Genomic DNA, 13,974 nt, shown 5'->3' with positions numbered 1-13,974 from the left:
CTATATTATTTCTGTATGTTTTTGGAAAGTGCCTGGCAGATTGTGTGTGTGCTATACAAATAAACAAACAATAATGAGAACAGCAGCTCCAGATGAAACGATGCTGTTTCACCCAACACTCGTGATTAGTCTGTGGAACTCCCTGCCACAAGATCCCCAAAACCCTCGGCTCACAGGGAAGACAGGTTGCATTCTGATAACTAATATGTTTTTGGAGTGGTTTTTCTGCGTGCGACCTACTGGCCACATAGCTTATTCGGTATATTATGTAATATTCTCAGTTGCAGTATAACCCTGCCCTTTTGTGAAACCAATGGCCTGCTCCACAAGCAATACACACTGAGCATCTGTTTAGCTGATGTTTCCTGACCTGCACAGCCCCAAATGTGCACAGTGATCTCAGATACTAACATAGTCCTGCCCTACAGGAACGTGTTAATGCTATTGGCTGGCATGTCAGAGCCCCTCCCACTCCCCACTGTGCCACAGCAGGAATGGCATCCACGACTGTCTTGTCAGTAGCATTACTCACCCCCCACAGCCGGAGGCATTCCTTCCGGATGTCAGCCTGCCGCGGCTCACTCAGAGTCCTAGAGGAAAAGCCAGCAGGTTGTTAACATGGTGAAAGCCTCTTTGGTCTTGCAGCCCTAACATACCCAGCCCTGTCAGCCTCCTCCAAGTAGCTGCTTTGGGAGTGAAACACAGAGTCAGTCCTTAATGCCAGAGGGCTGCTGCATTCAAGGGAAGCCCTTTCCCCAATCATCCACTCACTTCATAACCTGAACCAAAGATCAGCAGCTTCTGCCTGCCTCCCAGCAAAGAGCTGATCATTGGAGGCTGCAGGGGGGCTTCTAGCACCAGGACTTCAGTGTTTTTATAAAACACACTAAAGCACCGTTAGGACCTTAGCTTTTCACAGTGCTGCACAAACACAAACTTATTCTTCCCCACAACTGCCCTAAGTTACACATAGAGCAATAGCAGCACGGAGAGGTGGAGTGACCTGTTGAAGACTATCCAAAAGTTAGTGTCAGAACCAGGGTTCATTCCCCAGAGGCCCCTGTTCTGTGCATTATACCATGCTGTCTCCAGATGGTGTTTGAGCAATAAGTGCAACTACCTCTGTGTAGCAAACCGCTATATGCCACAATGTGTTTCACAATATGTGCCACTCCTCTATGTCCCCTCTTGGAAATAGACCCGTTTATGGGAACAGGAAGGTACGTAGCCCTTTTGCAAGTCCCTTTCATAGCGGGTCCTAGTAGCAGGTATAAATCATTCCAAGCCAACCAATCTCCTTTAGCTATCCCCATATTGCAGAGACCAGCACACGCTGTGACACCAGCTAGCTAGTAACTGTAAGCGCTCCTAAGCCTCCTGCTTCAGGGCCAAGCCAAGCTCCTGCTAGGATCAGGAAGACATTACAAATGGGTAAAGCAAGCAGGCCACTGAACACAGCTGCCCAGCGGGTAATCCAGTCCTCACCCAAAGCCCTGCTCCCTGTTGAGGTAGATACTCACGTGTCTTGAACAAAGGCGTGGATTTTGGCTAATGCTTTGATCTGAACTTTACTGTGGCTGAAAAAGAGAGTGGGTTTCAGTCAGAGAGTGAATTATAAACCACACAAATTGTCCTGCTGCACGAAGCAGGATGAGGAAGTGCTGTGGACTGTTCTAAAGCAGAGCTCGACTGTCACAACCCAGAATGCCATCATGACAACTGCAGGGTCACTAGGGAGAGCACCCTTTACTTTCCCAACACTGCAGATCAGTTCTTCAGGTGTGAACGCTCACCAGCATGCAGTGTATCTCACCTTGCTGGGCCAGTCTGCCGCACAGGGCCTCTCCCAAAGCAGGACTCTTATAACTGAGCCATATGGCAGCTTAAGTCAAAAAGGCCCCCCATGGCCTCAAACAGCTGTAAGTCACAGTTGTGCTGGAACCGGCTTTCCCTCTTGTTGCTTCCGCACTCACCTTTCATTCGATCGGACCATGTAGTCATAGAACTCATGGTCGCCCTTGATCACTTCTAGGGGGACGACAAGATTTACATCCAGGTCAGAGTTGCGCAGCTGGTTGAGTTTGATGTTCACCATGAAGAGATATTCCCGCACGTCGTCAATGCCTGACTTTAGCCCTCTACACACCACGTACCTGCCAAACAAACCAGAGACTCCACTTGGAATCAGTCCTCCCGCATATCCAACTTGCCTTTCACACTCCCACCATCTCAGCAACCCTCCTCTCTGGCTTCCACAGTGTCAGGAACATCTTTGTGCCAGGATACCCTTCGATGGCTCATGGCAGTGCAGGCTAGCCCTCTGCAGGGCCATTCTACTTCCTCCCCCTTTTCCTACTCTCTGCAAGAGCTGGTGACCTCAATCCTTCACCAAAAATCTCCAAACTTCACAAGCTCAGATCTCGCCAAAGAACTAAGCCAGCAGGACTAATGCTAAAATAGAGAATCAGTTTTAATCTTGTTCCGGTTGCAGGTGTAACTAGCTCACAACTCTACCACAGCCCTGGTATGGCAGTGTAAGATAAAGCCTCCCTGTACAGGCTCCAATGTCTGTCTCACTTTATTTCACAGCACGCTGCATCTGAAGGACACCAAAATCAGCATGGCCCTATAATAGGTTAGAGCATGGGACTAGGTCTCCAGACTCCTGGCTTCTAATGAGGACTCTGGCATGGATTTCATATTTTCCCCAGCTCATAGACTGCTTGGTGCAAAATAGAGATTAAGAAGGACAAGAGATACAGGTTTCCAGATGATACTGGAGCGAGACAGCAGTCAGATGAAAAGCAGAGATAAAAGGAGGATGTTCTAAGATGATGAAAGTTGCAGAGGAGAAGGCACTCAAACGAACAATGGGCAAACATTGTGAAAGCACAAAGGTGTTACTTAAGAACAGGTTTTGTGCGTTGACATTAATGTTCCCTTGGCATGTCTTGGAAGAGCTGTGGCCTTGGGAAGTTTCTCTTCCTATCCCTGTTGTGGGGCATGCTGTGTGTTGTCTGGCTGCTATCCTCCTCTCCAGAGATGGCTGCATTTTAGGGGTGCCACATGTACAGTTTGTACCGCATTACCGGATCCAAAGAGATGAAAATACACCACTGTAATGTACATAATATGCTCTCATTTAACTGGATCCTTAGAGTGCATCTTGCAAAAGAGAACAGATTTTACAGTAAACTCTATTGTTCCCACACTGGAAGTAGACAGAAACAGACCATGGTAATTTGGTAAATAGCCTCTTAAACCTATCAAACACTGTCACTTTCTAAACATGCGAAGTATTTCCTCCTATGCGGCAGACATTAAATGGCTCCTAGCTGAGACAGGTCATGGAGGTCACACTAGACCTGCCATTACACAAACAGAGCTATTGCACTATTTAGGGGAAAGGGCTGCTTTTAACTCTTCCTCCAGAATCTCACCTCTCTGAGTTCGCAGGACGGCTCGTCACAGGTTTAAAGAGACTCACTCGCTCGAAGCAGCAGTACAGCAAATATATAAGACCCACGCTGAATGGCGTGAACAGGTCGAAGGTTTTGCAGACAAAATGTCCTCCTGTGACAGAGAAAGGAAGTACACTGCAGCCAGCAGGTTACAGGGAGAGAGCGGAAAAAATACTAAGTGTCTCAATCCCCCTGTGCCCACGCGCGCGCGCGCACACACACACTTTTGTACAGTTAAAAACTGCATCAGAAAAACAGTTTCAAAAATCAGTCTAGTAAGACTGACCAACTGGGTACCACGTACCATCCCCCCACTTAGCTCTCTGCCTCCCAAAGACCCAGGAAAGAGAGAGGCAGCCCCCAGCCAGGTGGAGGGGATGTCACCTAAGAACAAAGCACCCTGCCTGCTGTTTCCACAGCACTCCCAACCCAGGGGCCCAGACCGCAGCATGGTAGCACATTGTGTGCAATCCTTGACAGCGTGCAGCTCTCATTCCTTCCCAAGAGCCTCATGCTGGGGAAAAAACTGGGTTTGAAATGAAAATCTAGTTTAAAAACACAAGTCCTCTCAGTAGAGGAGCGTCTGTGCTCTCTGCCTTTAAGTGAGTCTTCTTATTCCTCAGGACAAGACAAAGACACTCAGCTTTGAGATTCTCATTGCCCCAGGAAAAAGCCCCAGAGGAGATGCTTGACTAGGAGACACACAACAAAGGACACTCTGTCAAATCTCACTGAGAGGCAACTTGCCTGCTGGGTCACAGCTTCAAATACTTGTGAGCCCAGTGGACAAGACCAGCAATCACTTGGCAAGTGTTTCTAACCCCTTCCACTCTGGCTTCTCAGCGCAGGACCACCTGCTCTGAAAGGGCGCATGGAATGCTAGCTGATCCCAACACAGGATAAGAGTCACCAAAGCAGATGCAGCTATGGCATCCATCACTCAGGAACAGGTAGGAGAAAGAGAAGCATCTTCTCACTCTGAAGCCAGGGTGATAGTTTCAAGTGGGAAGGCCACAAGTCGCAGTTGCACAAACACTGGGCTGCTCTTACCAGCCAGCTGGTTTGCTCAGGAAGAGGCTGCTTTAGCTGGTACTGTGTAAGAGTCAACAGTAAAGCAGAGATGTTACGAAGATATTTTGCCCCTTCCCCAGCTGGAGGGAGCACAGCACTGGCACAGCATGGTTCCCTCACCGTCTTTGGCAACCTTATCTCGGGGTTTAGGGAACACACCTACTAGATTCAACAGAACCTAACATTACAGTGGGAGTGACTAAATGCAACATTCTATAGCATTCGTCTGCAAAGCCGCCCAAGCCCTGGAGAGGAAGGGGAGAAACAAAGAGAAAAAGATACCTGTCCGGATGATAGAGAGTCCTGTAAGGAACTGGCAAAGCAACAGCTGTTTGCTTAGAATTTCCTGCAGGTTCTCCTGACCCTCCACAGAGAAACCCTGAAACACACATTGAATGGTGAACATCTTCGCAAATCTGTTGGTTAACTGGGGGAGCCAAGGAATTTACAGCTAAATTTTGTAACTTGCAACAGTTTCTATTGACTGGGATAAAATTGCTAATGTCAGGACATTTCATGGCAAACCTCACCAAATCTCAAGCAGTAACTGTGGGAAGATGTCACATCACCACTGTACTCTGGCTGATGGCTACGGTCACTCATTGCAGAGAAAAGGAGGAATGAACGTACCCCATCCGCCATTAAGAAATGCACCCCCTTGCGATCAGTGTTGTCCAAAACAAAATTCCGGAAAGCAGTGATGTTCTCTGGGCGGGTGATATCTCCATCTCCATCAATCCCGCCCTCTCCTAAGGGGAAAAGAAAAAGCAGTTATAAACATGTTTGCAGAGTGCTTGCAGGAGACTGGGACAGGCAAGCGATCAACGCGCTGACCTCCAATGATCAAACATTACCAACAGTCAGCGAGCAAGTACACACACCTTGGAAGCTGCATCAGGACCACTTCCACGAACTCTCACAAACATGATTTTTGCTAGAAAGAGGTCAGCACAATTTTCTTTGGCTAGATTTGGTTCTGCTTGCATTAGCCAGACTGAACCAACCCATGTTATAACTTGGTTTTAAAAAACTATGCTTCAGCCTTGGTAAAGCACAGATTGTTCACTCCTCTAGCGGCTGAACAGGGCCTGACTATGCTATAACACAATATTGTCCCTTCTGTCCCAGAAGGAACAAGATAAAATTGGTCCCCATCAGAGCTTTAACAATGTCAGTTTCTTAGTACAGATGGACCCTTAGTTTGAAGCACAGCTTTGTCTATGCCTGCCAGAGAAACTGCATTAGCAAACTTTTACTAATGTCCATGATCATCAGCGCTCTCTGGAAAGGCATTAACAATTATTTCCAAACACACCGTAGTTTGGCCTTACAGAACCCTGTTCATGTGCAAGTGTGCTCAGCAATCAGCTGTAAAGGTGGAAAATACATTCAACAGCAGAACTGTTTTTAAAGGCAGCATTTTACAGATTTCTCATATGGCTCTTTCAAAGGGTAGGGCTATATTTTCCCATAGTTGGTACACCTCTACCTCGATATAACGGTGTCCTCAGGAGCCAAAAAATCTTACCACATTATAGGTGAAACCACGTTATATCGAACTTGTTTTGATCCACTGGAGTGCGCAGCCCGCCCCCCCACCCCCCCAGAGCACTGCTTTACCACGTTATATCCGAATTTGTGTTATATTGGGTCGTGTTATATCAGGGTAGAGGTGTATTTTGTGTCCTAGAATAGACTCTAGATATTCAACTAACTCCCAGTCCTGTGGTATTTGTAATCTACTGTTGATTTCTATTCTCTGCAGAGTTTCTGTGTCTGCTCTTTCTATTCATTGAATGACAGAAATGTACATTATCAAGAGAAAACAGCAGAGGTCAGGGTAAACAATAGCAGTTTGGTAATCAAATTCCTCATCAGTTTTCTGCCACTGAGAGGAGTGGGACTGGAAATTTTTTCCAGTCTTCTTTGCTCTTGGCACAGGGTTGAAGGCGTTTTCCTCCCATCACCAAGAGAGGAGTTTATATGCGTCTCACTCAACTTTAGAGCACATTAGGCCCAAACAAAAAGGGAAACATGAAAATGCATCAAAATCATTGAGCTATTCACTCTCATAGCCACAAGAGCACTGACCAAGAGTGAGAGACGAAGATCCAAATACTAGGATGATCCTTTTATCCACCTTGCTGCTCAATGAGAACTTTCCTCTTACTGATCTGACCCGGAGGTGCCAGACAACCAATAAAGTTCATGATCTGCAGATGTCAAAAGAGGCTTTGGCATTTCAAAATCAGCCAGAAAGTAACTAACTGACATCACTGATAGGTGTTTGCGGTTCTTGCTGGAAAGGCAGACTGGTTACTTCACTTTCTGCAATTCAATCACACTTGGGTTTTCTTAACAAAGCCTGAGATTTGCTGGCAATCCCCTCATTCCACTTTCTACTAATAGATGCAGCAGATGGAATCAGAGCTACCTGCAGTTACCAGGAGTCCAAAATAACTTAAATCACCACATAGACGGTGGAAAGATCCTGTAAAGAAGCAATCTAGTAATTAATGCTGGGGGATGGAGTCAGATCTAGGTTTCTATTCTTGGCTCTGCCAAATGATCCTTGGGCAAGCCATTTCATTGCTTTATGCCTCCGTTTCCCCATCTGTAGAATGGAACCAAACCACTGAGTTATCTTAAAGCAATCTGACAGCCTCAGATAGGAAAGTATTATTATAATACACACAAGCTGGAACCTGAACTGCAGAAATATAACTTGATGTTCAGACTTGCCACCCTCAATCCCCTATTATATGGCAGTTACTCTTCTTCTATAAGGATGGCTCTGCGATGGTCATTGTGAACCAGTTTTATTCAGATCCCTGACACTAACAGACTATCAGTCCTCCGCCTACTATGAACCTGAACCTCTGTAATGCAGGCGATCACACACACACGTACGTGACCCATACCGTAATAAGGCTCGAAGAGCTCACTGGAGGCAGAATAGAAATCCTCCAGTTTAAAGTCATTTGGTCCTTTCAAGGTCATGCCGAACCCCTTCGCATGCCACTTCTTCCTCCAGAGGACGTACTCTGAGAAGCCACCAGGGCCAGCACACACGTCAGCAAAGTAAAGCAGCTCTGCGTCCCGCTCCTTGATTAGGGGCTTCTGCAAAAGGAAATTGGGAAAATTCTAGCAATCCAATAGCAACTTCCCACCAAGCACGCAAACTACTGCAGCCCACTGCTATATCCTTGCAACTCTAAGCTAGGGTCCCTGCCTCTTCAAAGCAGCCTTTGTCTCTAATGGTGCCCTGAGGAATCTTCCCCCCCCCCATTTCCCCTTTCTTTGGGAAGGCATCACTGATTCAAAGGACAAGGGAGATCCTCACCCCCTGAGAGTCCTTCGGGTTTGTGAACATGTGGTCGAAGACATAGTCTATGTTTGCCATCTTCATCGCCGCTCTGTGAATGCACAAAAGGGGCACCTGTTAGTTTGCCCCAGGCTTACCAGGCTGCTGCAACCCAAAAGAGAAAGAGACTTCAAACCCAGAGGCTCTGCAGACCTGTTCAGAAAGAAGACTCCCCGGATCATCTCGTAGGGGTTGGACCTGGTCCGGGCTCGGCGCATCTCCTCTCCGTCCAGCTCATCAAACACGCTCTGCAAAGGTAGAACGAAAACTATGCTAGCCACGGCACAGACAGGAGGGAACAGCCAGCTCAGGTGGTTCCTAACCCAAGGGTGATTTTCTCCTCACAGTTATCTCTAGACTGGGTGACATCGACACAGGAACATTTTCTGAAGCTGGCATCCTTCTTCAGTCATATGTCTACATCCAGTCCTGGGTCCCACACCATGCTCAATTCTAACAGTGAGCTCAGGGATGGGGAATGGTGCTGGATTGACAACCCCACAGTGTAAGGCCTAGTTAGCCATAGATTAGGCAATCCCAGCACAAGCTCTTCCCCCCCATGCACACACATCCCCCCTGACAAGGATGGTCTAAACTGGGAGGGAAAGGGGAGCACAGCAGACCAGGAAGAAGCCGTTTATCTCCACAGCCCCATTCAATCTCTGGCTTCTCTGCTGACACTGCCACTGAAGGGGCCATTATGTCAATTGCCTTTGTGGTTTGTGTGCTGTACGCACTTGTTATTTCACACAGGTTGCCAGACAGTAACGACTTCCCACTGTTATCAACCCAGGCTGAGTCTGCACTGGTGGCAAAAGGCTTCCTACTTCATTGCCGACTGCGTACGCATCCCACCCCCACTAATGCCTTTTTACAAGCTCGCTTCCCTTCTCCTCCCCAACCCTAAAATTGCTCTCCAGCAGAGCGTGCTCACCTTGCACTGCAGGACACTATGCAGAAACTCTTCTCGGCAGAATTCCGTTTCATCTTCAATTACCAGCTTTCTCTAGGGCAGGGCAATGAGAAAACCCCCCTCAGTTAGCTGATGCTGTGCCATTTCTTTTAGTGGGGCACTTCCCAGAACAAGCTTGTTGCATTATTCCTGCGTGTTACAACGCTACACGTGGGAGAGCCAGGCTGGAACTGGGAGCGGTGTCAAACAGCAACCCTAGTTTGCCCTCCATGTGAGCTGAATGCGGAGCGCAGAAGCATTCCCCAGGCTGTCTGACCCAACTGAGGGAAGCAGACAGCCCTGAACTGCCTCCAGCCCTAACCACCCCTCCAAGGAGCCAGGAAGAGGGGAGGAAGAAGAGAAGGGTACTCTATCAAAAAGAGTCACAGAGGGCAACCCAGATGCTATCTTGTGACGTATGCATCAATGGCAGCAAAACATAATGATGGGACAACTCGACAATGCAATCTCCAAAATGCCATGAGACTGGGACTGGTCTGACTAGGCACTTATCTGGTCCTCATCCCCATAATATCTGTGGTTCTCTGCAACTCTGTTCAGTGACAAGGCAGCAGGCCAGTTACACAAGACTGAGCACCATCAGGCTAAACAAAAGAAGCAACTACTGGGACTTTGCTTTTCAGAGCTATACCTTCCCCACAGTCATCCACTCCTTCATCTCCTGTGCATCGGGGATTTCAGTGGTGCATTCTGGGAACCAGTCCACCTGTTCATAGGCACTGGGCTGCAAACGTAAGATAGGAGGATTCAAAGGCGGCTCATACTTTTTCACAGAACCTGACAACCTAATAATTACAGCAGGCTGGCGCTCCACCCCCATCACAATTTTTACATGGTAGGCTTCGTCCCAGGAGTTTTAGGGCTAAGTAAGCAACTCTCTTCTTAATGTGACACTTATCAGAAATAACTTTAGTACAACCAGAATGCTGACAATATCATGAAATAAAACAGCTGAAGCACACCACCTCAAAGGGGTTCGTTTCAGAGAGACAGCAGGGGAGATGATTGTATGCAAAACTCTGTTATTTCTTACCAGTGCTTAAAATGTATGCTTCTCCCATGCCACTCTGAAACGCCCTCTTGCTGGAAGCAGCTCTCATCAACATTTTACAGTCTCAAGAGGAAATCATTTAAACTGTTGGGTAAGACTAAAATAACGCCAATCCTCCAGGAAGAGGAGCCGCACCCGCTTGCTTTGAAATTGGAATTACTATTTGTATTACTCTAGTGCCCAGAAACCCGTCTTGATTGAGGCTTCATTGGGCTGGGTGCGGCACATACATAAGACAGAGTGTGCCTGTCTCCTCACAATCTATATGCGCCCTCAGCCTTGCTTTTTTACCAGGTATTTACCAGATATTTTAAATTTCATCTTATTATCAGCACCTTTTCTGTCACTGCTGGGATGCTGATCAAGGATTTATTTTCATGTAACGACCTGTCTGTCCTTCCCAAATTTCCTCCGTGCTGAAAGACCTGAGAGGATGCAGGAACATAGTTCCTCTGCATTTCGTATGGAATGTACTAATATACACCGCTGGAAAATATACTAATTAGCAGCTACATGGGAATTACATTTTACCACAAATTTTTTTTTGCCCCTTCCTCCCCCACTTAATACCAATTTTTATCCAAGCTGATAACCCCAAACACAGTGAAAAACGATTCAGGGGAACTGCCATGGCAAGTCAGAAGAGTCATCTGTCTCAGGGGCTCTCAACCTTTTTCTTTCTGAGCCTCACCCAACATGCTACAAAAACTCCACGGCCCACCTATGACACAATAGTTACTCCTGGGGGAATTCTGCACCAAACAATTAAAAATTCTGCAAAATTCTGCATATTTTGTCAACATAATGCAATATATTCACACCAGTTTCACTTATTTTGGTAATTTATTTAAACTATCATACAGAAAAAAAATCATCACAGGAACTGTTCAGCCTTTCCTAAAAACATGAAAGTTAAGTTACTAATATTTAGTAACCAGTACCCTGCAATCCAGTTAACTCTGGATTTTCATTTAAAGTACATTTCAAAACACCAAACACCAAAATAAAAGTAAAGTAGAAATGTCATTTTAAATTGCTCACTTTCACACATGAAAGTCACACAGTTTTTCTAATCATTGTCCTGTATTTAAGTACTGTGCAATCTAATATTTTCATTTAAATTATAGTACAGAAAACAAAGCACCTTCAAGTTTTTCTCACTTAGTGATTTCCTTCTGGCAGAAAGGATCAAATTGTACAGGGAAAAAACTTCTCTCTGCATCTGCAGAATTTGAGACAGGATTTACGCAATTCAGGACCAGTTCGGTGATATTTGGAATTCTCTCTTTCACTGAAAGCCAAAGCACTGGGAGGTCTACAGAAATAGGCTGACTTTGAATAGCTTCAGGCACAACCTTTTCCCTGTTCAGGTACCTCAGAAAAACAAGGTATTGCTTGAAAATACTCTCGGGGTTCAGGCAGGATATAAACATGATGAGGATCTAATAACCTATGAGCCTGGTTGTCCAAATCGCAAATATTTGTCAGGCTTTTCAAAAGCTTCATGGAATACCTCTTTAAAGAAATCCAGACAGGCAAGTCTTTCGACAGGAGTTAAGTTTTCTGCCTCTCTAAATTTGAAGAACTCTGAGGTGCCTTCTGAAAGGAGCTATAGATGTGAGCTGAAATATATCTGTAGTTCTTCCAGAGGGTCAAATGCTTTAACACTGCAAGGCTTCCTGCTCTCAAATGCCAGATTTAAACTGAGAATTTGCTCACATTTCTGTGTTAAAAAAGTGATCTGTACTTTCAACAATGCATACTTAGTCGGGTCATTCAGCATTTTTTGACTAGTTTTCACAGAAATTGGGGAACTGCTGTTGCACTCTTCATTAAAGAATTCCTTGTAGAACTGAAAGTTCTTGTAATTTCTGGTTCATGAATCAGAGGTACCTCCCTTTCGTACTACCGGAGTTATAGAACATGTTTTTGAAGCACCTTACAAATGTATCAACCAGCTGAAAAGGCTTTCTAAATGATTCTCCAATTAAGTTAACAATATGTGCCAAACAGGTGATATGCACAGAATTTGGAAACAGTTCAAATGCCTTTTTCATGTAACTAGCATTGTTAGTATCAATTACTACAACATTTTCATGATCAATCTGGTACTCATTTACTGCTTTGACTACAGCCTGGGAAACAGTTGAGTGATTAACAGCATCTAAAAACAGTGTATCCACCAAAAAAGAGTAAACGTGCCCACTGCAATCAGGTTCTAATGGTGCAAGCAGTACATTCAGAACTGATCTTGCCTCATCATCACAACATTCAAAAATAACAGCAATTTTCTTGTCTTGAAGCTTCAGTTTTCCTTTTCTTTGAGGTACACTTCAGATAAGTATGTCTCAGTCAGTTGTGTCCTACCAGCAATTGCACCACCATTCCCAGACCCTGCTGTCAAGAAATTCTCTCACAAGTGGGTGGTCAGTCTTTGACAAGGGGATGTTGGCACCTGCTAGTGTCTTCACCCAGGCTGAACAAATCTGAAAGTAGAAGAAGTTAGGTAAGTCTTGAGTGAGGACAAATGTTTACTAACCATGTAACATGGTTAATCTTAGCTTAATACATTTATTTGTATTATATTTAGTTCTAAATTTCTAGATTTTAATTTAGATTTATAAGTATAGTAAATGATCACATGATTATACACACAGAATAATATTTGGTTATTTGGCTTACGCCTCTATCCAAGAAGGCACTCACTCAACAACAAAATGCATTATTAAATTACAATCAACTGTAAAACATCATGTGAAAGTTAGTGCAAAAGTTACATAGTGTATATCATCATCAATAGAAAACTGACCAGTCATCACTTAAAATAAAGTTTAAAAACAGGGCTGTCAAGATCTTAGAGCAAATGAAGAGACCCCATCACTATGGCTCTTCTATGCTACTTAGCTTATATTTCAGCATAAGAACATTTTCTTATATTTCCACTCACCTCCACATGTTCTTTCTCTGCCTGAGTTTTGTTTTTCAGTGTACTGGTAATGGCCTTCTGATGTTGGTTTCTGCCTTCCTCTTGAGTTGCGTCTTCCTTCAATTTGTTTTGTTTTTTTTTAATGCAAAATGATCCACAATTGCAGACTATCAGTCATGATTGAGAACAACATTGCAGGATGTGCAAAATAATTTGTCCTCATCCGCATGCAGTTCTGTAGGGAATTCTTGAGCATGAGAAGCAGATGCAGCCATTTTTGATGCATGATGTAAAGGCTGTTCACATTGTACAAAAGAATGAATATGCCTTAGCCCTTTGGTAACTTCATCTGGACCTGGCTGGCTGCTTTGGGAAGTGCTTGGTTCTGACTGTCTTGACATTTTATTGACTGCTTGACAAATGTTTTATTTACCCTCAAACTCTTTTTTTTTTTTTCTTTTTTGAACCGGGTAAGTAAAATAGATCCTGAGCTGTAATCTAACCCCAATGTGCCACTCTGGCACAAGGAAAAAAGCGAGAAAGCACACAGATCTTCTTAGCTGAGGACTCCCTTTACACCACTCTGGCAATGTAAAGGAACTTTTATACTTGTTTTAAGTTCCTGGGGGAATTGAGTAAGAACAGGAACAATTAACTGACAATGGTAACATTAGAAGCCTGCTTACTTAGCTGTCACATTTCTGCTCTGCCTCAGGGGACAGAGCCTGGCTCTCAAAACCTTACCCCTCCAAGCAGAGAGCCCCACAATAGTGAGCAAGAGGCACTGACACTCTCTCACTCATTTGCATGCAGGCACACACCCAGCCCCGCCCCCCTAGATGTCTCTCCGTGCACACACACCCTGCCCCCCTGTGGTGATTTACATCTGCCAGCTCCTCTGGGTAAGAGATGCGTGTTCCCCACAGATTCCTTTGCTCCCCCATTTTTCTGTGCGGGAGCAAAGAAATCTGTGGAAAGCATGGAATCTGCACCCTCACAATGGTGCAGAATTCCCCCAGGAGTAAAAAGGTTTTCTGCAAAAGCCAGGGCCGGCGTTAGGGGGTAGTGAGCAGGAAAATTGCCCGGGACCCCATACCACAGGTGACCCTGCAAAGCTGTTGCTCCTGC

At 45.3% G+C, this 13,974-nt stretch overlaps 1 protein-coding gene across 3 annotated transcripts in view; it reads right to left on the bottom strand.

The window, feature by feature from the left end:
* The window catches only part of CMTR1 (cap methyltransferase 1), a 51,716-nt gene that overhangs the window by 15,150 nt on the left and 22,592 nt on the right, over window positions 1-13,974 (bottom strand). For all 3 annotated transcript variants that reach the window (XR_012655601.1, XM_032770713.2, XM_075064262.1), the window contains exons 5-15: window positions 9,501-9,593; window positions 8,831-8,902; window positions 8,050-8,144; window positions 7,876-7,948; window positions 7,454-7,652; window positions 5,163-5,281; window positions 4,815-4,911; window positions 3,441-3,573; window positions 1,974-2,153; window positions 1,521-1,577; window positions 533-590 (exon numbers count right to left, since the gene is read on the bottom strand). Coding sequence is in view for 2 of the 3 variants with exons in the window: in XM_032770713.2 (XP_032626604.1) it covers window positions 533-590; window positions 1,521-1,577; window positions 1,974-2,153; window positions 3,441-3,573; window positions 4,815-4,911; window positions 5,163-5,281; window positions 7,454-7,652; window positions 7,876-7,948; window positions 8,050-8,144; window positions 8,831-8,902; window positions 9,501-9,593 (1,176 nt within the window). In the remaining variant the exon portion in view is untranslated. The remainder of the gene's footprint in view (window positions 1-532; window positions 591-1,520; window positions 1,578-1,973; window positions 2,154-3,440; window positions 3,574-4,814; window positions 4,912-5,162; window positions 5,282-7,453; window positions 7,653-7,875; window positions 7,949-8,049; window positions 8,145-8,830; window positions 8,903-9,500; window positions 9,594-13,974) is intronic.

This window comes from Chelonoidis abingdonii, chromosome 3 (assembly GCF_003597395.2).
Source record: "Chelonoidis abingdonii isolate Lonesome George chromosome 3, CheloAbing_2.0, whole genome shotgun sequence".
Taxonomy (NCBI): Eukaryota; Metazoa; Chordata; order Testudines; family Testudinidae; genus Chelonoidis; species Chelonoidis abingdonii.
The sequence above is the reverse complement of the archived record's forward strand: the minus strand, read 5'-3'. Positions and strand labels throughout refer to the sequence as shown.